The following is a 22,922-nucleotide window of genomic DNA, read 5'->3' as shown; positions in this document are numbered from 1 at the left end:
AAGTTATGGTCGACAACCCTCTCTGGAGAATAAACAACATTTATTATCTGTACAGACGGCATTAAATGAACTTCTTCATCAAAAAACCGTGAAAACGCAAAATTATTATAAATATCAGTTATACAAATATGGCAATAAAGGAGGGAGATTAATGGCGCGTTTAATTGCGAATAAACAGGGGAAAACTAGGATACTGACTATGAAAAATGAGCTAAATAAGCGAATCTCCACAGACCAAGGCATTAGCGAGGTTTTTTATGACTATTATAGGAAGCTGTATGAGAGCTCAATAGATAAAGGCCTATCGGGGGACTCTTACTTAGAACAGATGGAGTTGCCGAGTCTCACCTCGCAAGAAGAACAGAGGCTTAATAGCCTAATTATGACAGACGAGGTAGCATGGGCCATTAAACAAAGTCAGTTGATGAAAACCCCTGGAATAGATGGTTATAGGGCGGAATTTTACAAACTAATGGGAGAGGAGATAATAGAGCCTTTAACCTTAATGTTTAATGTATTGGTGGAGCGAGAACAGGTGCCCCCAGAACTGAACACCGCATGTATTGTTGTAATTCCTAAGAAAGGGAAAGATCCGGAATTGGCGACATCATACCGGCCGATCTCACTCTTAAATTTTGAGATTAAATTACTAGCTAAGATCATGGCAAATAGACTAGCAAACATACTACCACAACTTAATTCAGGATACCCAAGTAGGATTTGTAAAGGACAGAACAATTGCTAAAATGTCCGTAAAATCCTGACATCTATGGAAGCCAGCAATAGAGAGAACAAAAAATCACTCTTAATAAGCTTTGACGCGGAAAAAGCTTTTGATAGGGTCCATTGGGAATTCTTGTATGCGGTCCTTCGGAAATATGGATTTTCAGGTAGATTTGTGTCAGGAATAAAAGCTTTGTATTCGAATCCGAGAGCCCGAATCTCGGTGAATGGGATTGTAACATCAGATTTTGACATAGCCAGAGGAACACGGCAGGGTTGCCCCCTATCACCTCTTTTGTTTGTACTCACGTTAGATCCTCTACTGAGAGACATAATGGAGCAGCCGGATATAGCTGGCATGCAGATAGGAGGAGAGGTGTTCAAAGTGGCAGCATTTGCTGATGATATTTTAGTTCATTTGACGAACCCGCAGGAATCTTTGGATGCATTGTTGGAGGTCTTCTCAGAGTATGGAGACTATGCGGGTTTTCGGTTGAATCGTGAGAAATCAGAAGCCTTGGCCTCTTCGGAGGAGATATGGAGAGCATGGAGAGGAGAGTTCCCTTTGAGGCAGGCGCACGATTCTTTTAAATATTTGGGAATTCTGCTGCCCATGGACACCTCTCGTTTATATGCTCTTAATACTACTTGGTTGTTGCAGGAGACACGAAACGTTTTACAAGGCTGGATGGATTTACCGTTATCGCTGTTGGGAAGAATCAATCTGATTAAAATGGTACTGTTCCCTAGGTGGCTTTATGTGTTGCAGACGCTGCCAATTTGGTTGTGCAAGAAGGATTTGCAAAAATTTATTCACTGGCTTCTAAGTTTGCTGGAAGGGAAAGAAACCAAGAGTCCGATTTTCTTACTTAGTCGGTAACTGGAGGTTGGGTGGAGTGGGAATGCCGAATTTGACATTATATAATCAGGCATGTCAGCTGCGCCATTTAAGAGATTGGTTTTTAGGAACACAACGCTATACTCCTATAGCGATGGAGAAGGCATATTTGGGATCTTACAAATTGTTTTCATTGCTACACCATAAAATAAGTACACTGCCGGAGGAATTGCGTAGAAGTGTGTTGGTGCGCCCGCTAAGGGAGGCATGGAGGAAACTGGTGCGACAGTTTGGGGGAGATCCAACAGTGTCAGATCAACTTACAATCTGTGGGAATTGCGAATTTCTACCAGGGATGTCAAGTCGATATTTTGTAGATTGGGAGAGACAAGGAATTATATGTTTGGGAGATCTGTTGGATGGAGATGGGCGGCCCCTGCTAACTGAAGAAATATTACGTAGAGTGGGAGATTCCTGGGGTAATAGGTTTGCTATAAGACAAATACAACACTATATGGCATCATTACCGGAGTCTTCCTTGACCAGACAGGTGGGGGGTAAGTTACGAGAGTTTTTTCATTCAATGGGCGAGGGAGAAGTTACGGTCTCTTTACTCTGTAAAGCATTACAAAGATGGCAACCCCCTAGGGAGTATGGATCACTGAAAAAAGCATGGGAAAAAGAATTGGGCTTTGAACTGGGGGCCTGGGACGTGCCGAGAATAGTGGCTCGCATACCTGCTTTAGTCACGGATGCTCGTTTGAGAGAATGTGCATACCGATGCATCCATAGAGGGTATGTAGCAATGACACAACTAATACACATGGGAGGAGGTAACGGCTCAAATTGTACTAAATGTGGAACGAGCCCAGGTACGTTTTTACATATGTTTTGGAGTTGCTCTAGAGTGAAAAGATTCTGGACTCAGGTTAGAGGCTTTTGGGAAAGGAGACTGGGAGTCAGGACCCGGGGAACAGTTGAACAATTAATTTTAGATCTGCCAGAGTCCTTTAGAGGACAGAATCGCTTTGAAGTATTGTTAATTCGCAAGATGTGTTTGTTGGCAAGGAAATGCATACTACAATACTGGACGGTCAAAGACCCTCCGGCCTACTGGCACTGGAGGAATCAGTTGCATCAGCTGATTCCTGGGAGGCTAATGAGATTAGATTCTCACAGAAAAAGAGGATTGCATTTTTGGCTCTTTGGGGCCCTTACTTACGTATTCTGAGCCCAAGAGGCCGGAGTCTGCTTCTAATGCAAAGTGAACTTTCCATTAGAATTGCGATACAGATCTTCCAGGCTGAGTAGGGGAAGAAGGGAGGGGGGTGGTTGGGAAGATGAGGGGGAGGGGGGAAAGGGAGGGCTAGGGTGGGGAGGGAGGGGGGAAGTTACAGCCGGAGAGGGGGTTTGGGGGAGGAAAGGAGGATTATGTAGTAGGTACCTTATTGTTGTTTATCTACGGAATTGTGTTTCTACTGAATATAGATTGTGTTTGTAGACATTATGCGGTCCCTCTACAAGGGGAATACTAAGACAGGAAGTCATTGAATCTGTAATAAGAACATGTCGATATCTGTGATGGGAGAGGGAGAGATAATGTGGAACACTTGTTTAATTGCTCAATTGTTATATTGTTTGTCATTCACAACAATAAAATTGTTCAAACATAAACTGAATTGAAATTGAATAAACCACCTCATGATCGAAGAAGATGGAATTCCTGACGCCGAAGCAGAAGGCTCCTCAATGGAAAGCACCCCTAGTGCCTCAGAAATAAGAGTACTAAGCTCCTCTTTAAGAAACCACCTCAGTACTTTTGGATCATCTCCCTTCCTCATATGGATCCTTCTGAAAAGTCCAAGGTCAGATCAGATGACAGAGAAACACAGATAACTTCATCTGCCCACTCCTGGAGGTCTAAATGAGATCTCTTAGAAGCCAGAGGGGTAGTGGGTGAGAAACTGAAGCACCCTGTAGCAACTCTGACTGTCCCTGCTTCAATAAATAAGCCTATTTAAGACTATGCCACTCTTTTCCAAAGGGCCTACAGTGCCTTACAACATTATATCAAAGCACAGTAAAAGATAGGGTTACCATATTTGCCCCAACAACAAAAAAAAAAAAAATAGGACGCCAATAGCCACACCCCTTCCCTCCTCACTCTGTCCCTCCCTTCCCCACACCTCGTCATGCCCCCTCCCCAATCCCAGTCATCTTGACCTGACCCCCCAAAAGAAAGCCATCCCCATCTATATATTTCCCTCCCCCCCAATCTTTTTCCAGCCTCCCTCCACTCACTTTTTTTTTTTTTTACAGCTCCCTCACTCCCCTACCCTCTACCCACATTCCACATCCCAACCCCTACGTTACTGATTCTTACCTGCACGTCCCTCGATGTCCTTAAAAAGAGGACATGTCCGGGTAAAACCAGACATATGGTAACCCTAGTAAAAGATTCATATATTAAAAAAAAAAAATGTGGCCTCTTAAGTTGACAAGGCTGGAGTGCTCTCTACCATGGGCATAAAAGATAATACTTTATAATATATTATTTAAATATTTACAACAGGGTACCAAACAAATAGGAAATGTGTACCCAAGACTGAATTTATTCAACTGAAGAGACATCTGTGTATACACAGCGTGTATTTGGTTGCCACTTTACACTGTTATGATAGAGCTCTTCCCTGTGGAAAACCACCTCTTGATACGTGTCAGTCAAGTCTGTTCTGTGTCTGTCCCCTGCTTTGTGTACTTCTTCAAGGCCTTTCTGGTTCTATAACCACTGGTGTACAGTTTACTATTTTCTCAACCTTTATGAAAGGTTTTTCCTCCCACCACCTTTTACAGATCTGTATGTTTGACTATAAGCTGAGAGATTGGAAAATGTTAGAAAAGTGGGCCAAGAGTCACTAGAATTGAAATGGAGTAACAAACCTTGCTGGATTTGTTCTTCCAGTTCTTCAATTCTCTCTTCATATTCTGCTAATTCCTCTCGGTGCCGGCGAGTGATTTCTGCCAGTTTCTGACGGTGTGTGTCCTGCAGTACCAAAAGCTCGTGCTGATGTTCATCTATTTCCTGACTTAATTTTTGTTTCAGTTCCTACAACAACAAAGTGGAACTTAAGAGTTAAGCAGCAAACAGTTACTTATTTGCAGTCAGTAAATTCAGAGCCGGATGGGTTGCTTTTAGAAGATCAGGAAAAAAGGACTACAAGTTAGCATGAACTAGATGAAAATTTTCAATGTTGGAAAGATGCCCACTCAGCTATGGTCTAAGTCTTATAGCTGGCCCTATTAATTTGCTTCTCAAAATCTGTCTCCTAATAGGCTCACAAGGTGATGGAGGGATGCAAAGAAAAAAAAAAGACAGTTCTTACCACATGATGCCATATAAATATATTAAACAGTACATCAGAAACAGGATCCTAATGTCCCCTCTGTTGTCTATTAAGATGCTTCATTATATTGTTCTAACATTGTGTTTCATTTGTATTCTACTGACATTGTATCATATTTCTATTACATATTGTTTTAATATGTACATTACTCACTCTGTATCATATTGTTGCTATTTGATTTAATTTGCCTATTTCTAAGTTTACCTCACTGTTTCAATTGGGCATTAAGCCAACATTTGGTTATTTTACCATTGCTATTGCTACAATATGAGTTGACCGTGTCTTGTGTGAAGAACCTCTACAATAAAAATGAACATTTTTTGCAGAATTCTGTATATATCTGAAATACTCCCTGTCAACTTGCCACCTTCTTTTCTCTGATGTGCATAAATAAGTTTTTAATTTGGAGGGTGGGAGGAAACAAAGGGCCTACAGTGCCTTATAACATCATAAAGTACAATAAACGTATCTATAACAAAAATACAGCCACTAGCAAGATTAGCACCGCGGATAACATGGGGAAAGGTGGAGGAAGGGGGGAGAGATATGCTGAATATACAATGGTATTATTGGGTGGCACAAATAACACAAATAGCAGAGTGCTGCAAGGTAGACCTATCTCCAGTAACCAGATTGGAGCAGATATTTGTTAGGGAGGGGCATTTGGAGGGCTTGTTATGGGTTTCCCTTTCAGAACAGACATATGGGAAATTGACGCTGAATCCTTTTGTATCACACTTATTGACACTGTGGGGCGCCCTAAAAACTAAATTGAGGGGCACACAGAATAGATCCTCCTATGCATGGATAACACAAGAACCAGGGTTTCCGGCAGGAAAGGAAACAGGAGTTTTTCTGACATGGTTTCAGACGGGACTGATTCAGTTCAGAGATTTTCTAGAGGAAGGGCGAATCAAGACATTTGGGGAATTGCAAGAAATGTACGGGTTACAGGGGTCCGATATATATACTTACTTGCAAGTCAAACATTTTATTATAATGGAGAAGTGGACAAAGACCCAACCAGAGGAATATGAGAAATTTGAAAATGTGTGGGGGGATATTGATGAAAGGGGAAGGGAATCTCCAGGGATTTCAGAAACTTCCATATATGGAGGCTGAATGGAGGAGGGTATGTATAGAGGTTAAAAAAGCCTCAATATGTGTATTAATAAAGGAGAATGCATATAAAGTATTGAGCAGATGGTACTACACACCAGATAAAGAGAAACAAATGTACCCAAGGGCCTCCGGAGTTTGTTGGAGATGTGGACAGGAAACGGGAACGTTTTATCATATATGGTGGGAGTGCAAGTTGCTGCAAATATATTGGAGGGAGATAGCAGAGGAGCTATCAGAAGTACTGGAGGTCCCTTTCCCAAGTGACTCTAAATGGTGCTTGTTGGGATGGGGGAACCAGAGAGGGTAAAAGTGGCAACAGAGAGTCAAGCGCATAAGCCTGGCTGTGGCGAAGACTACAACAGAGTTGCATTGGAAACGAAATACAGGGCCCAAGGCACATAATTGGAGGGTGAAACTTAGAGCCATAACAGAGCTTGAAAAATTAACAGATAAGCTCAAGGGTAGATATAACCCGGAGGTGCAAGAATGGTCTAGGTTGAATGATGTTTTAAATAAGGGATATGAAGAAGGGAACAAATCAGCATCCTGAGGGGAAGGGAAAGAGGCGGGGAGAGGGTAAGGGTGGTGGGGGGGGGGGGGGGGGAGTATGTATAGAGGGGGGGGGAGAGGAGGGGGGAAAATTGTCTAGAATTTTCAAGTGGTATGTTATGTTACAAGTTGAATTGTATTCTAAAGACATGGAAAAATGTAGTTGTGGTAAACTTCTATTCAATAAAGATTTATAAATTAAAGAAACAAAACAAAAATACAGCCATCTCTAAAGTTGACAAAGCTGGAGCATTCTCTCCCATGGGTATAAAAGAAAAGGGATTTTTAAAATATGGGGCCCTTTTCCTAAAGCTTAGTATCGCTAACACACACTGAAATATAATAAGATATTCACATGGCCCATAGGTATAAAATAGGCCATGTAGCATTTAGCACATGTGAACGTTCATTAGTGCACACTAAGTTTTAGTAAAAGAACTTCGATATTACTTAAACATTCAGGACAGGGTACAAAAAAAATAGGAAATGTATATGAACATAAGAATACCTATACTGGGTCAGACCAAATGTCCATCTAGCCCAGTATCCTGCTTCTAACAGTGGTCAATCCAGGTCACAAGTACCTGGCAGAAACTCAACTAGTAGCAAGATTCATGCAACCGATCCCAGGGCAAGCAGTGGCTTCCCTGTGTCTACCTAAATAACACACTATGGACTTTTCCTCCATGAACTTGTCCTAACCATTTTTTAAACCCCGATATGCTAACCGCTGTCACCATGTCCTCTAGCAACAAGTTCCAGAGCTTAATTATTCATTGAATGAAAAAATATTTCCTTCTATTTCTTTTGAAAGTATTTCCATGTAACTCCATGGCGTGTCCCCTAGTCTTCGTACTTTTTGAAAGAGGAGGAAAAAAAAACCAACATCTCACTTTTACCCATTCTTATACCACTTAGGATTTTGTAGACCTCAATCATATCCCCCCTCAGCTATCTCTTTTCCAAGCTGAAGAGCTCTAACCTCTTTAAGCCTTTCCTCATGGAGTTCCATCTCCTTTATCATTTTGGTCGCTTTTTAAAAAAAAAAATTTTTTTTTAGATACGGCAACCAGAATTGCACACAATAAAGGTGAAGTCACACCATGAAGCGATACAGAGGCATTATAATATTCTTGGTCTTAATTTACCATTCCTTTCCTAATAATTCCTAGCATCCTGATGGCTTTTTTGGCCGCCGCAGCACACTGGGCAGATTTCAGCGTTGTCTAGAATTACACCTAGATCTTTTTCTTGGATGCCGACTTCTAAGGTGGATCTTAGCATCAGTTAACTATGATTTGGATTATTCTTCCCAATGTGCATCACTTTGCACTTGTCCACATTAAATTTCATTTACCATTTGGATGCCCATTCTTCCGATTTCCTAAGGTCTTCCTGCATGTACTTTAATAACTTTGAACAGTTTTGTGTCATCTGCAAATTTAATTATCTCACTCGTTGTTCCAATTTTCAGAGCATTTATAAATATGTTAAATAGCACCGGTCCCAGTACAGATACTTGTGGCACTCCACTATTCACCCTCCTCCACGGAGGAAAACTGCTATTTAATCCTACCACTGTTTCCTGTCCAATAACCAATTCCTAAACCACAACAGAACATTATCTCCTATCCCATGACTTTTTATGCCCACATGATATCTATTTATTTCATCTGTACATCTGTGTACATGGGTAGAATGCCTCTTGCTATGTGTCTGTCAAATATATACTGCGCACTTAGCTTGCTTGTTATTTGTCCTACGCTTTGCATATACTTCTTGGCCGTTCTGGTTCTGTAGCTGCTGGTGTAGGTGGAGTTTTTTTTTGTTTGTTTAGATGAAGAAGTTTTCTGTTGTTGCCTTTTCTGAAGGCAGGGTCGCTTTACTCATACTACCCCTCTCCTCAAGTCGCTTCACTGGCTCCCTATCCGTTTTCGCAAACTTCTTTTTCTAACCTATAAATGTACTCACTCTGCTGCTCCCCAGTATCTTTCCAAACTCGTCCTTCCCTACACCCCTTCCCGTGCACTCCGCTCCATGGATAAATCCTTCTTATCTGTTCCCTTCTCCACTACTGCCAACTCCAGACTTCGCGCCTTCTGTCTCGCTGCACCCTACGCCTGGAATAAACTTCCTGAACCCCTACGTCTTGCCCCATCCTTGGCCACCTTTGAATCTAGACTGAAAGCCCACCTCTTTAACCTTGCTTTTGACTTGTAACCACTTATAACCACTCGCCTCCACCTACCCTCCTCTCCTCCTTCCTGTACACATTAATTGATTTGCTTACTTTATTTTTTGTCTATTAGATTGTAAGCTCTTTGAGCAGGGACTGTCTTTCTTCTATGTTTGTGCAGCGCTGCGTACGCCTTGTAGCGCTATAGAAATGCTAAATAGTAGTAGTAGTAGTAGTACTGAACAAGGTTTCTCCTGATATACTGGTTCAGTGTTAGGCAGCTTCCTGTACATTTGCTGGTCAACAATGTAATCTCTGGCTCCAGTTACTAGGCCACTCATCAGAATAGTGCAGCACACCAGCAGCAAGTTGCAGCCAGTAAGATCACCTGATAACTGCTGCTGCAACTGCTGGTTGGATTAAATCACCATTTGATGGGTGAAGTCCTACTACTCTGCAGGTACCACCCAACAAATTTCAGCAAAATTTACGTGGCCATTATTTTCACCTAAAAACAAAATACCCACAGTAAATCAAATCACAATGCTAGATTTAGGCAAAACACTTGTTAGCAAAAACAGCTATGAATAAGATCAGCAGCAAGTCCCAGTATCCTCTTACCTTAATGGCGTTTTGTAATGTGCAGATTTCACTCTGACTAGTTTGATCTGTTCCTTGCGCTTTAGAAGACTGGAATAGGGAACAAAGCTTGCATTAGACTTCAACTTACCATGAGAAAATATCTACAAAGAAACAAAAAAAATTTTTATTCTCCTTTCCTTAACAAAAGAATGAAAACATTTATTGTACACTGTGCCTTCTACAATGGCTACAGAAAATCTACGTTCCCTTGAATGTTTTCCAAATGCTGTAGTGCATTGGACTTGCATGCTTTGGTTACTCCAATCATTAACACACTATTCTCCATGCCTTTCGTGGGAAAAATGATTTACAAAGCATATACCCAAAAAATAAAATGGAAATGCAACAATCTGACAGATCTCCACATTCTTGAGTTAATATTTGGTGAAAGCACCTTTAACAGCTATCACAACAATGTGTGCTGGGATAGGTTTCCACCACCTTGCATCAGTGGTGTAGCCACAGGTGGGCCTGGGTGGGCCAGGGCCCACCCACTTAGGGTTCAGGCCCACCTAACAGTAGCACAAGTTTAGTGGTAGCTGGTGGAGATCCCAAGCTCTATCAGCTGATGGTAAGCCAAGATGGAAAGAAGCGTTTTCTCGCCAGCTAAGATATTTTTTTGGTGCTGGTGGGGGAGAGCACGTGGTGCCCACCCACTTCTTTCCTAGGCCCACCCAAAATCTGTTGTCTGGCTACGCCCCTGCCTTGCATACCTAGATGTATCAATACTAGACCAGTCTTTTACCAGTCAAACTCTGAAATTATTTAGGGAGTAATGAACAGCAATTTCAAGGCATACCATAAAGAAAATATGGCTGCCACACCATAGATTTCCAGTGGACTGAGGTCAGGGCTTTGACTAGGCCACTTTCAGGACTTTTTTATTCCTTGGCTACTCCACAGTAGCTCTGGCTACATGCTCATGCTATTGTGTTGAAAGATGAACTTCCACCCCAGTTCCAGCTTTCTTGCATAGGGCAGCAGGTTTTCAAAACTTTTTTGGTATTTTATTCCATACCTTCTCCTCTCTCTGTTGACAAGTGGTCTATTCCCTGCTAAGAAAGGTCCCCTATAACATGGTACTGTCACCACCACATTTTACAGTAGGGATGGTGTTCTCTGAATAATAGGCTATGATGGATTTGTTCCAAACAAAATGCTTTGCATTCAAGCAACTAAAGTTGTATTTTAGTTTCATCAGACCACAAAAACGTTGCCACATGGCTACTGTATTCTTTGGTGCTCCTTTACATAATACATCAAATGGGATTCAATGCAGGCATTTTTGAGTGATGTCTTCATTTTTCCCACACTATCATACAAGTCAGATTTGTACAGTGCTTGCTTGGGATATTGTTGTCACATCCATACTTTCACCAGACCATTACAAAAGCCTATAGTGCTCTTGAAATTACCCTGGTCCTGGTGGTGCCATATATTTTCCAATTCATAACAGTCATCTTGACCGTACATCAAGACACATTCAAAGACTCCGCAATTCTTTTATAAGCTGGTGCAAAGGTATGACATGCCTTAGATGAACCTTCAGTTTTGCATCCCCCCTCAACTGACTTCAGACTGCTAGGCCCACACATTGAAATTTTCATAATTAAACTCATCAGCCATGGTCACCCCACCATCACCCTTCACAAAGCGATCCGTTTAAAAATGCTAAATTGGACATGATATATTTAAACTATTTTCTATTACACAGATGAAGTAGAGCTCTAAAAGCCACTTACCCAGGTAAATGGGCAATTTGCAAATTAGCCACACTCCCTGGAGACAGGTTCTTTGAGTATATGTTGCTGTCAGGTTCTTTGAGTATATGTTGCTGTCAGGACCTACCTGTTTTGCTTTCCCCTTAGCTGCCCCCTTTCATCCCCCCAGAAGCTGCCACACTATGTGGCCACTTAGTCTGCCTTGTGGCTAAGCCAGTTTTGCTTTTATACTCAGATTTTATACTCATCTGCCCGCAACCTCTGACTCATCTTCGACTCCTTCCTCTCCTTCTCTGCACATATCCAGCAGATAGCCAAGACCTGTCGCTTCTTCCTCTATAATATTAGCAAAATTCACCCTTTCCTCTCTGAGCACACCACCCGAACTCTCATCCACTCTCTCATTACCTCTCGCCTTGACTACTGCAACCTACTCCTCACTGGCCTGCCACTTTGCCATCTATCCCTCCTTCAGTCCGTTCAGAACTCTGCCGCATGTCTTATCTTCCACCTGGACCGATATACTCATATCACCCCTCTCCTCAAGTCACTTCACTGGCTTCCAATCAGGTACCGCATACAGTTCAAGCTTCTCCTACTAACCTACAAATGCACTTGATCTGCAGCCCCTCCCTACCTCTCTACCCTCATCTCCCCTTACGTTCCCACCCGTAGCCTCCGCTCTCAAGACAAATCCCTCCTTTCAGTACCCTTCTCCACCACCGCCAACTCCAGGCTCCGCCCTTTCTGCCTCGCCTCACCCCATGCCTGGAATAATCTCCCTGAGCCCATACGCCAGGCCCCCTCACTGCCCATCTTCAAAGCCTTGCTCAAAGCCCACCTCTTCAATGTCGCCTTCGGCACCTAACCACCATACCTCTATTCAGGAAATCTAGACTGCCCCAACTTCACATTTCGCCCATTAGATTGTAAGCTCCTTGGAGCAGGGACCATCCTTTTTTGTTAAACTGTACAGCGCTATGTAACCCTAGTAGCGCTCTAGAAATGTTAAGTAATAGTAGTAATTTGTAAACTTTGTCACAGAGTTGTTCTGCCAGTTCCTTTGTACTGATGGGTATTTGCTTTGAAATATACTAGCCAGCAGAGAAAGTTGTTGAATTTATCCTGTTATCATATGAATAATACAATTTTAACACTGAAATGGCCAATATAATTGTGCTTTTGTGCACTTTTGAAGGCAACCAATTACAATCAAACCTTACAGTATAAAGGAGGAGAGTGGACACGTACCCAACCAAGTTATTCCATGTTTTAGTGTTACTTCATTTTTCTGATATTTCTGGAATACTATTCACCAGGCTGTTGTGGGATAGGATATTTGTTTACACAGAACAAACACTGTTTTAATGCATGCTACTTGTGGGTTATAAGGTAACAAAAAGCTAATGTTTTGGAAGTGGATGTAAATTTTCTATAGCCACTGTATGTAACTCCATCACTCTAATCATGTACCTCATTAAAATTACTAAGCTTCAACAGATGGAAAATGTCAGAAGAAATTATACCTGGAGATCCTTAGGACTTGCACCAGCATAATTAATGCAAGACTCAAACACATCCAAACAGTAACCCATCTACAAGTAATGAACTGCCATTACTATGGCATGCACACTGATGTTAAGCAGATTTTTTCTTGCATAATCTGATTAGCCATTATAAAGAAATAACATGATACTACAAAACTTGCCACTGTATGTATTCTTTTTCAGTTCTGAAATGGAAATTACATGTTCTATTACAAGTTTATAACCTAGAAATAGACACAAAATATCTATTAAAAAGTGCTGAATAGAAAAAAAGAAATCCGCATTATGCTTATATCACAAAACGTCTAGCCATCCGCCTGGGGCTACCACGCAACCACTTGCAGAGTCTACCCCAGCACAGCTCAGGTCTGCCTGCACCTGCTGCTTGTGCTCTACACTAGCACCCTCCTCCCACCGACTGTGTTCCAACTGCCTCTGGGCGAGTCTCCTGCTCTCAAATTATTCCCAGTGATTCCTAGGTTACTGGGGCCACACTCCCAGTGGTCCCATAGTTCCTAGAAAGCACCTACAGACACAACACACAAACCACCGATTTTTACTCAGTCCAGACAAGCAGAGGCAATAAACTAAAAAGGTTTATGGTCATGAAAAATCAAAACAGTGAACATAAAAGGTGCAATCAGCAAACAGTAACAAGTAACTGAATATACAGTGGGGGAAATAAGTATTTGATCCCTTGCTGATTTTGTAAGTTTGCCCACTGACAAAGACATGAGCAGCCCATAATTGAAGGGTAGGTTATTGGTAACAGTGAGAGATAGCACATCACAAATTAAATCCGGAAAATCACATTGTGGAAAGTATATGAATTTATTTGCATTCTGCAGAGGGAAATAAGTATTTGATCCCCCACCAACCAGTAAGAGATCTGGCCCCTACAGACCAGGTAGATGCTCCAAATCAACTCGTTACCTGCATGACAGACAGCTGTCGGCAATGGTCACCTGTATGAAAGACACCTGTCCACAGACTCAGTGAATCAGTCAGACTCTAACCTCTACAAAATGGCCAAGAGCAAGGAGCTGTCTAAGGATGTCAGGGACAAGATCATACACCTGCACAAGGCTGGAATGGGCTACAAAACCATCAGTAAGACGCTGGGCGAGAAGGAGACAACTGTTGGTGCCATAGTAAGAAAATGGAAGAAGTACAAAATGACTGTCAATCGACAAAGATCTGGGGCTCCACGCAAAATCTCACCTCGTGGGGTATCCTTGATCATGAGGAAGGTTAGAAATCAGCCTACAACTACAAGGGGGGAACTTGTCAATGATCTCAAGGCAGCTGGGACCACTGTCACCACGAAAACCATTGGTAACACATTACGACATAACGGATTGCAATCCTGCAGTGCCCGCAAGGTCCCCCTGCTCCGGAAGGCACATGTGACGGCCCGTCTGAAGTTTGCCAGTGAACACCTGGATGATGCCGAGAGTGATTGGGAGAAGGTGCTGTGGTCAGATGAGACAAAAATTGAGCTCTTTGGCATGAACTCAACTCGCCGTGTTTGGAGGAAGAGAAATGCTGCCTATGACCCAAAGAACACCGTCCCCACTGTCAAGCATGGAGGTGGAAATGTTATGTTTTGGGGGTGTTTCTCTGCTAAGGGCACAGGACTACTTCACCGCATCAATGGGAGAATGGATGGGGCCATGTACCGTACAATTCTGAGTGACAACCTCCTTCCCTCCGCCAGGGCCTTAAAAATGGGTCGTGGCTGGGTCTTCCAGCACGACAATGACCCAAAACATACAGCCAAGGCAACAAAGGAGTGGCTCAGGAAGAAGCACATTAGGGTCATGGAGTGGCCTAGCCAGTCACCAGACCTTAATCCCATTGAAAACTTATGGAGGGAGCTGAAGCTGCGAGTTGCCAAGCGACAGCCCAGAACTCTTAATGATTTAGAGATGATCTGCAAAGAGGAGTGGACCAAAATTCCTCCTGACATGTGTGCAAACCTCATCATCAACTACAGAAGACGTCTGACCGCTGTGCTTGCCAACAAGGGTTTTGCCACCAAGTATTAGGTCTTGTTTGCCAGAGGGATTAAATACTTATTTCCCTCTGCAGAATGCAAATAAATTCATATACTTTCCACAATGTGATTTTCCGGATTTAATTTGTGATGTGCTATCTCTCACTGTTACCAATAACCTACCCTTCAATTATGGGCTGCTCATATCTTTGTCAGTGGGCAAACTTACAAAATCAGCAAGGGATCAAATACTTATTTCCCCCACTGTAGATCAATTATAAAACTATCTAAACGTTTGTTTACTATCTAAATAGTACCTGGGGGGTTCAGGACATATAGCTGTTCAAAGGGCCTCAGCAAAGAGATCTTGCTCTCTCTTCTCTCTGGCTAAGACTGGAAAAAAAGCCAGTATATCCTGGCTGAATTTGAGCTCCTGGGCCAATCAGAGCCCAGAACAACAAGTTTTAAAAGTAGGTAGCCACATTACTGCAGGTTACCACTTACCTGTGTTAAACTAAAGAAGGTACAGTCAGTTCTCTGTAACAGTTTTAAACATAAAACATGCACCACATGCTGGCCAAACTCGAGAAATACACTTCATGAAATATTCTTTTAATTCATATGCTGGAAAATTCACCATTTTGTCACAGCTTATAACAAGAGAAGTCTATATTGCTTGATTCAGAAAAGGGATAGTTCCCTGTTATAAGCACAATGCGGATGTTTTGTTTTCCTGTTCAGGACTTTTTATATAGATATTTAGTATAGGGGAAATGAGATTTACTTATTACCTGCTTTTCCAAAACAAATTTTGCTCAAAGCAGGGTAAACAAATACAGACTAAATAAAATTAAAGCAATAAAGCAATTTAAAATAATTACAACTCAAAAAATGCATCTAAATACAAAGATACATTTTTAAATGTTCAAAAAATAAAGGAGCAAACATCCTTTCATAATCCCAAGAAAGTTTAAAATCTAACATGACAATTATGGTAATATTTTGAATCCTTTTCATTAAGAAAAAGAAATTCCATAAGATATTCAGAAATAGTAGACCACAAACTCTAAGTTATCAGGATGTACATTCTGTAATTATATGTTTCTTGAAAAAGAACCCTTATCAGTACACTTTTAAAAAAGACTAACATGCCATATACAGGGGCGTGACAAATTGATAAAACTGGGTGCCAATCAAAATAGGTATGTTTTCTTGTAAACTTTTAAAAGATTATTTTTTATGTTTATTTTTTCACTTTTTACTCTTTTTCTTCATTTTTGTCAAATACTTTTTTATTTTGTCTATTTGGGGTGTTTGCTTGTTTTTTTCCCCTCCCTCCAGCTTCCCCTTCTAGTTTTCCCTCCAGTCTCTCTCTCAGACTCCAGGGGATGGATGTTATCTTCTGCTGCTCTGTCTAGCCTTTTTTCTAGAGAAGAAAGTGTTCAAGGCTGCAGCACTTCCACCTGGCTGGAAAACCCAGACAGCGTCTGTTCTCTTCCAGCCCACTGAAGCACAACAGTTTCTTCCTAGTTGAGCCTGCCACAAACATGCTGTACCATGTCAGCTTCACCTAGACCAGAGACAGGCACCAATTTTATTTTATTTTTATATGCTAAGGTATTTTTCAACCCCAAAAATACAGATACAGAAACATTTTTAACAAATTCAGCATATAAAGACTCTACAGCCTATCCAGTCTGCCCATCTATACTAACTGCTAAGTTCTATAATCGCTTCCTCTCTCAAAGAAACTCTATGCTTGTCCCACGCTTTCATGAATTCATATACAGTTCTCAGCTTCACCACCTTCGCTGGGAGGCTGTTCCATGCATCCACCACCTCTCTATAAAGATATATTTCCCTAGATTTCTCTTCCGTCTGTAACTTTCACCTATGACCCTATGTTCCAGAGCTTCTTTTCTCCTGCAACAGACCCACCTCCTGTGCATTACTACCATGTATATATTTAAATGTCTCTTATCATATCTCCCCTCTGCATCTTTATTCCAAAGAATACATGTTGAGATCCCTAAATCTGTTCTCATATGCTTTATAATGAAAATCATTGAACATTTCAGTAGCCACGCTCTGGATCAACTCCATCCTATGGATGAATAAGGAAACCTTTGGAAGAATACATGTTTTATTTTCAGTCACAGTTATTTCAAATTATGTAATTTAAGATGCTGACATAGCTGCTATGGGCTGGTGGTCTGTGAAGAGCTAATGGTTTCAAGTGATTTGTACTGTAAATTTGAATACTGATTGTATTTTATTATTGTTGATTGAGGTTACTATGAGGCTCATTTTCAAAGCACTTAGCCTCCCAAAGTTCCATAGAAACCTATGGAACTTAGCCTCCCAAAGTGCTTTGAAAATATGCCTCTATGTAACACTATGAGCCACTTCAATTCTTTGCTTAAAGCCCACCTCTTCAATGCTGCGTTCGGCACCTAACCCTTACCGTTCAGTGAATCCAGACTGCCCCAATTTGACTGCCCCTATCGGACCGACCGTTCACTTGTCTATTAGATTGTAAGCTCTTTGAGCAGGGACTGTCTCTCTTTGTTAAACTGTACAGCGCTGCGTAACCCTAGTAGCGCTCTAGAAATGTTAAGTAGTAGTAGTAGTAGTAATTCTACTGAGATGCAGCAATACAGGAATTCTTGGTTCAGCACTGAAATGTTCCAATACAAAAAATTGCTTTTCGGGAGTGGAAGAGTGGCCTAGTGGTTAGGGTGGTGGACTTTGGTCCTGAGGAACTGAGTTTGATTCCCACTTCAGGCACAGGCAGCTCCTTCTGACTCTGGGCAAGTCACTTAACCCTCCATTGCCCCATGTAAGCCGCATTGAGCCTGCCATGAGTGGGAAAGCGCGGGGTACAAATGTAACAAAAATAAAATAGATACTATTGGAGATTCTACATGGAATGTTGCTATTCCACTAGCAACATTCCATGTAGAAGGCTGCGCAGGCTTCTGTTTCTGTGAGTCTGACGTCCTGCACATACGTGCAGGACGTCAGACTCACAGAAGCAGAAGCCTGCGCGGCCACATTGGTGATCTGCAAGGGCCGACTTCTACATGGAATGTTGCTAGTGGAATAGCAACATAGAATCTCAAATAGTAGCAACAGTGGAGGAGTGGCCTAGTGGTTAGGGTGGTGGACTTTGGTCCTGGGGAACTGAGTTCAATTCCCACTTCAGGCACAGGCAGCTCCTTGCGACTCTGGCAAGTCACTTAACCCTCCATTGCCCCATGTAAGCCGCATTGAGCCTGCCATGAGTGGGAAAGCACGGGGTACAAATGTAACAAAAAAAAAAAATGAAAAACAAACATGAGTCAGATTTCCATTTGATGACTACTGGCATGAACCTTACATATGAGACATCATAACTTTTAAAAGTACTCAACTTGAAGATATGAGCTGAAAAGTATAAAAATCCAGTCACCTGTGCAAGCTGCCTCCAGTGCAGAACCTCGGCTTCAAGCCTAGAAACTTGGTTAGACAGTGTGTTTATTTTTTGCTGGGACCAGATGATGTCCCCAAAGTCCATCTCATCTCCTGGAAAACCTGGATGATGTCTAGCCACAGGACTAAAAGAGGCAGATGCAGTGGCTGGAGGGGAAATACCAACTCCCAGCTGTGCTGACTGAGATGTTGTCTGGGACGTCTGCAGCTGTTCCTGTAGTACATTCCGTCTAGCTTTTAGGTGACTGATTTCCACCTGAGTATTTACATTAGAATAGAAATGTCACCACATGAGAAAAACAAAACACAAACAAAAAAAACCCCAACTCACTGGTATAAATGATAAATACCTAACCAAAACCAAGAGTAAGCACTTTAATTAAATCATACAAAGGGGTGCCTTCAGATACTTTAACACCAATGTGGTGGACAAAATAATAATGACCACTAAAAAGTGAACAACTGCATTTCTTTCACCGGGCCATCCACTTCTGTGGAGATGAAGTGCAATTTATTGCTTACTCCTGGTTTTGGTTGGCCACATTAGAAAATGCAAAGTTACTCACCTGTAGTTGATGTTCTCTGAGGACAGCAGGCCAAGTATTCTCACACCTGGGTGATGTCATCCGACAGAGCCCGGTTCAGACACTGACTAGTGAGATCAAGAACTTTCTAATAGCGTCCCACCAAGTGCCTTTCCGCTTGATGCATGAGCACGGGTCTGTCAGTCCTCCTGATTAACTAAAAAGGACCTCTCCAAGGGGAGGTGGGTGGGTATATGAAAATACTTGGTCTGCTGTCCTCGGAGAACACCTGCTACAGGTGAGTAACTTTGCTTTCTCTGAGGACAGGCAGGCCATCATATTCTCACAGTAGGGAATCCCTAGCTACCAGACTCACCAAAAACAACGCTAGGACAACAGAGACTTGAAACATCGAGGGCTGTTATTCAATCAACCTGAAACAATTTGTTTACTAGTTGTGAAGGTGCAGCCTGGAACAGAAGACTGGGCTGGGGGGAGGGGGGAACTGGATTCTAGCCACCAAACAAAATCTACAGGACTGCTTGCCCAAATTAGCAGTTTCATCGGGTATCCTGCTCAAGGCAATAATGAAATGTGAATACGTGGACTGATGACCACGTACCAACTTTGCGAATCTCCTCTATGAAGGCTGACCTCATGAACTACAGACATAGCCATGGCTCTCACATTAAGCTGAAGTGCTGCCACCAGAAACACAACGATCGCCAGGTCAAACACTTCAGACGACAGGAATCAAGCAGCTCAAAAGGAGCTTTCATCAGCTGGGTGAGGACAAAGTTGAGATCCCATGACACAGTTGGAGGTTTTGTAGATAGCAAACTTCTCATGAAGTGAACAACTAGAGGCTTACAGAGATGGGCTTATCTCCCACACAGTGATAAGCACTATTTGCACTGAGAAGAACCCTTACAGAGTTGGTTTTCAAATCAGACACAGAGAGGTGCAGGAGGTATTCAAGCAGTTTTTGTGTAGAAGTGAGAGGATCTAAGAACTTGCCCTCACACCAGACAGCAAACCTCCTTCACTTAAATGAGTAACACCCTCTTAGTAGAATCTCTCCTGGAAGCCAGCAAGATGTGGGAGACATTCTCCAGCAAATCAAAGATTTCAAATTCTATGCTGTCAACATCCAAGCTATGGAAGGATGGAATGTAGAAGAGACCCCCTCATTCTGCATGATGAGGATCGGAAAACAGCTCAATCTTCACAGATCTTCAGAGGATAACTCTAGAAGAAGAGGAAACCAGATCTGCCTCAGCCAGAAAGATGCAATTAGGATCATAGTTCCCTGGTCTTGCTTGAGTTTCAGCAAAGTCTTCTCTATGAGAGATATTGGAGGATATGCATATGGAAGACCCTCCCCCCCAACGCAGGAAAAAGGCATCTGACACTAATCTGCCATCTGAGCCTGGAGCATAACTAGGGGACCTTGCTGTTGAGCGGCAAAAAGATCCACCGAGGAGGTGCCCCACTCTTGGAAGATTTTGTGGGCTACAACCATATTGAGAGACCACACATGTGGTTGCAAAACCTTGCATAGTCTGTCCGCCAGACAGTTGTCTTTTCCTGGGAGGTATATGACTCGGAGGCCCATCCCATAAGGAGGGTCCACTGCCTCCTGACACAAGGGGTAGGATCCCATACCCCCATACTTGTTTATATGAAACACTGCCACCTGGTTGTCCATTTGGATGAGAATAATTTGGCTTTGCAGCCAATCTCTGAAAGCCTTCACAGCATTCCAAATGGCCCTGAGCTCAAGGAGATTGATATGGAGATCTGTTTCCTAAGCAGATCAAACCCCCCTGGGTGTGAAGTCCATCAACATAAGCTCCCCATCCTAGGCTGGATGCATCCATTGTTAGCACCTTCTGAGAAGATGAAATTTGGAATGGTAGTCCCACAGTCAAATTCATCTGAATTGTCCACCAGAAAAGGGCATGAGTCAACTCTGGGAGAATCTGGATGACATCCACTAGGTTCCCAGCCACCCGTGACTACTGGGAAGCTAGGGTCCACTGAGTTTCTCTCAAATAGAGATGTGCCATGGGAGTGACATACACTTTTGAGGCCATGTGGCCCATCAACCTCAACATCTGCCAAGTTGTGACCTGCTTGCTGCTTCGGACTTGCGACATAAGCGTTGATAAGGTCTCAATTCTTGCTTGTGGAAGACAAGCCTGAGCCTGCAATATATATCTAGCAGGGCTCCTATGCATTCCAATTGCTGGCCTGGGAGAAGGTGGGACTTACATTAAGTTTCACCACAATAGAATAGTTCTCCACACACACCCCAAGTTCCACCTTTATCAGTCAGTTGTTCTACAAACATTTTTTCCAAAACCACATGCCCATCCTGGTAGTTTATGACAAACCCTAGTATCTCCAACACCCAAATAGTTAGGCGCATTGACACTGACGTCCCTTCATGTGATGTGCTATTCACCAGCCAATCATCCAGATAGGGAAACATGTACATTCTCAGCCAGCACTGACATGCTGCTATTACCATTAGACATTTGGTGAATTCCCTGGGAGCTCAAGCGAGGCCAAATGGCAGCACACGAACTGGTAATGTGTGTGTCCCTTTCTGATATAAGAGATACATCGGGGAGGTATCAAAATGTGAGTATAGACATCCTTTAAGTCCAGAGAGCATAGCCAATTGTTTTCCTGAATCATGGGGAGAAGGGTGCCCAGGAAAATCATCCTGAACTTTTCTTTGACCAGGAATTTGTTCAGGGTCCTTAGATTTAGGATGGGATGAAATCCCCCCCCCCCCCCCCATTTTCTTGGGTAAAAGGAAGTACATGAAATAGAATCCCTTCCCTTCTATCCCTGGTGGCATGGGTTCGACCACATTAGCCTGTAGAAGGGCAGAAATTTCCTCTACAAGTACCTGCTTGTGCTGAGAGCTGAGTGACAACGCTTTTGGTGGGCCATTTGGTGGGCTTTGGCACCAATGCAAGGCGTAACAGAGACAGACTATTTAAAGAACCCACTTCTCGGAGGTTACACAAGGCAACCTGTGATGGTAAAAAATTCAGCCTCCCCCCTTCTGGTAGGCCATCTGGGACAGTTACGTTGAGTGAGGCTATGCTCTCTTGGAGCCAGTCAAAAGCTTGTCCCTTGTTTCGACTGGGGTGGTGGCAGGGGCTTCTGAGGATGGGGTTAGCGAGGTCGAAAACACTGGGCTTGAGGCTGCTGGGCAGAACACAAAGAAGGCAAGAACCTACGTCGTTAAGAGAAGTAGGTTTGTTGTCTAGGCTCACTCGAAAACCTCCGTGAGGAAGAGTATGCAGATGGAAGGTGCCAAGAGAGATTGGATGGTGTCCATATGTTTCTTTCTGAGGTCAGCAACCTCTTCCACTTTATCACCAGAGAAGCTGTCACCTCAGCAAGGAACATCCGCCAACCTCTCCTGAACCACCGATTTTCGGTCAGAGGCACACAGCCATGAAACTCTGCGCATCCCCACAACAAATAGCAGAGAATCTGGATGCTATATCAAGAGAGTCATAAGTGTCCCTAGCCAGAAATTTCCTACACTCCAGCTGCTTACTGGACAACCGGCGAAGCTCTGCGGCCTGCTCCTGTGGGAGAGTACCCGCAAGACTTAGTGTACAGAGGACCAAAGACTGCAAGTAAAGGCTCATGTAAAGCTGGTAGGACTGGATGTGGGCAACGAGCATCAATGCCTGAACAGCTTTCCTCCCAAATGAATCTAATGTCCTGGCCTCTCTACCTGGGGACGCTGAGGCATGAGTTCTGGAGCTCCTAGCTTGTTTGAGAGCAGATTCTACCACCAGAGAGTGGTGTCGCAGCTGAACCGTCCTGAATCCGGGAGCATTTTGGATACGGTACCGAGTATCCACATTCTGAGGTGCAACCTGCATGGAGAAAGGAGATTCAACTCAATAGATCCATGTTCACGTCCTGAAGAGCACCAAGCTACAGCTCTACTCTCTGACTCTGGGGAAGCTTCCTCCTCAGACACTGAGAGTGGTACTGTATGCACTGAGATCGATGTCAATGACACTCGAGGTGCTGGAGTAGAGGATCTCTGCACCGGTATGGAAGGGGCCTCAGGAAGAATCTGGGGCTGATCTGCAATTGGCGCAAGTGCCCTCAATAACTGTGCGGTTTGCAACTGAGCATGCCTCGGAAACCCTCTTCGAAGGAAGGCAT

General features: G+C 43.0%; 1 protein-coding gene across 1 annotated transcript in view; it reads right to left on the bottom strand.

Moving 5' to 3' along the window:
• TRIP11 (thyroid hormone receptor interactor 11) overlaps nt 1-22,922 on the bottom strand; it is a 154,676-nt gene that overhangs the window by 117,788 nt on the left and 13,966 nt on the right. The window contains exons 4-6 of the mRNA XM_030213827.1: nt 18,170-18,445; nt 9,434-9,502; nt 4,502-4,667 (exon numbers count right to left, since the gene is read on the bottom strand). Of these exons, the coding sequence (XP_030069687.1) occupies nt 4,502-4,667; nt 9,434-9,502; nt 18,170-18,445 (511 nt within the window). The remainder of the gene's footprint in view (nt 1-4,501; nt 4,668-9,433; nt 9,503-18,169; nt 18,446-22,922) is intronic.

Source organism: Microcaecilia unicolor, chromosome 9 (assembly GCF_901765095.1).
Source record: "Microcaecilia unicolor chromosome 9, aMicUni1.1, whole genome shotgun sequence".
Lineage (NCBI taxonomy): Eukaryota > Metazoa > Chordata > Amphibia > Gymnophiona > Siphonopidae > Microcaecilia > Microcaecilia unicolor.
Note: the sequence above shows the minus strand (reverse complement) of the source record. Positions and strands in the feature narration are given on the sequence as shown.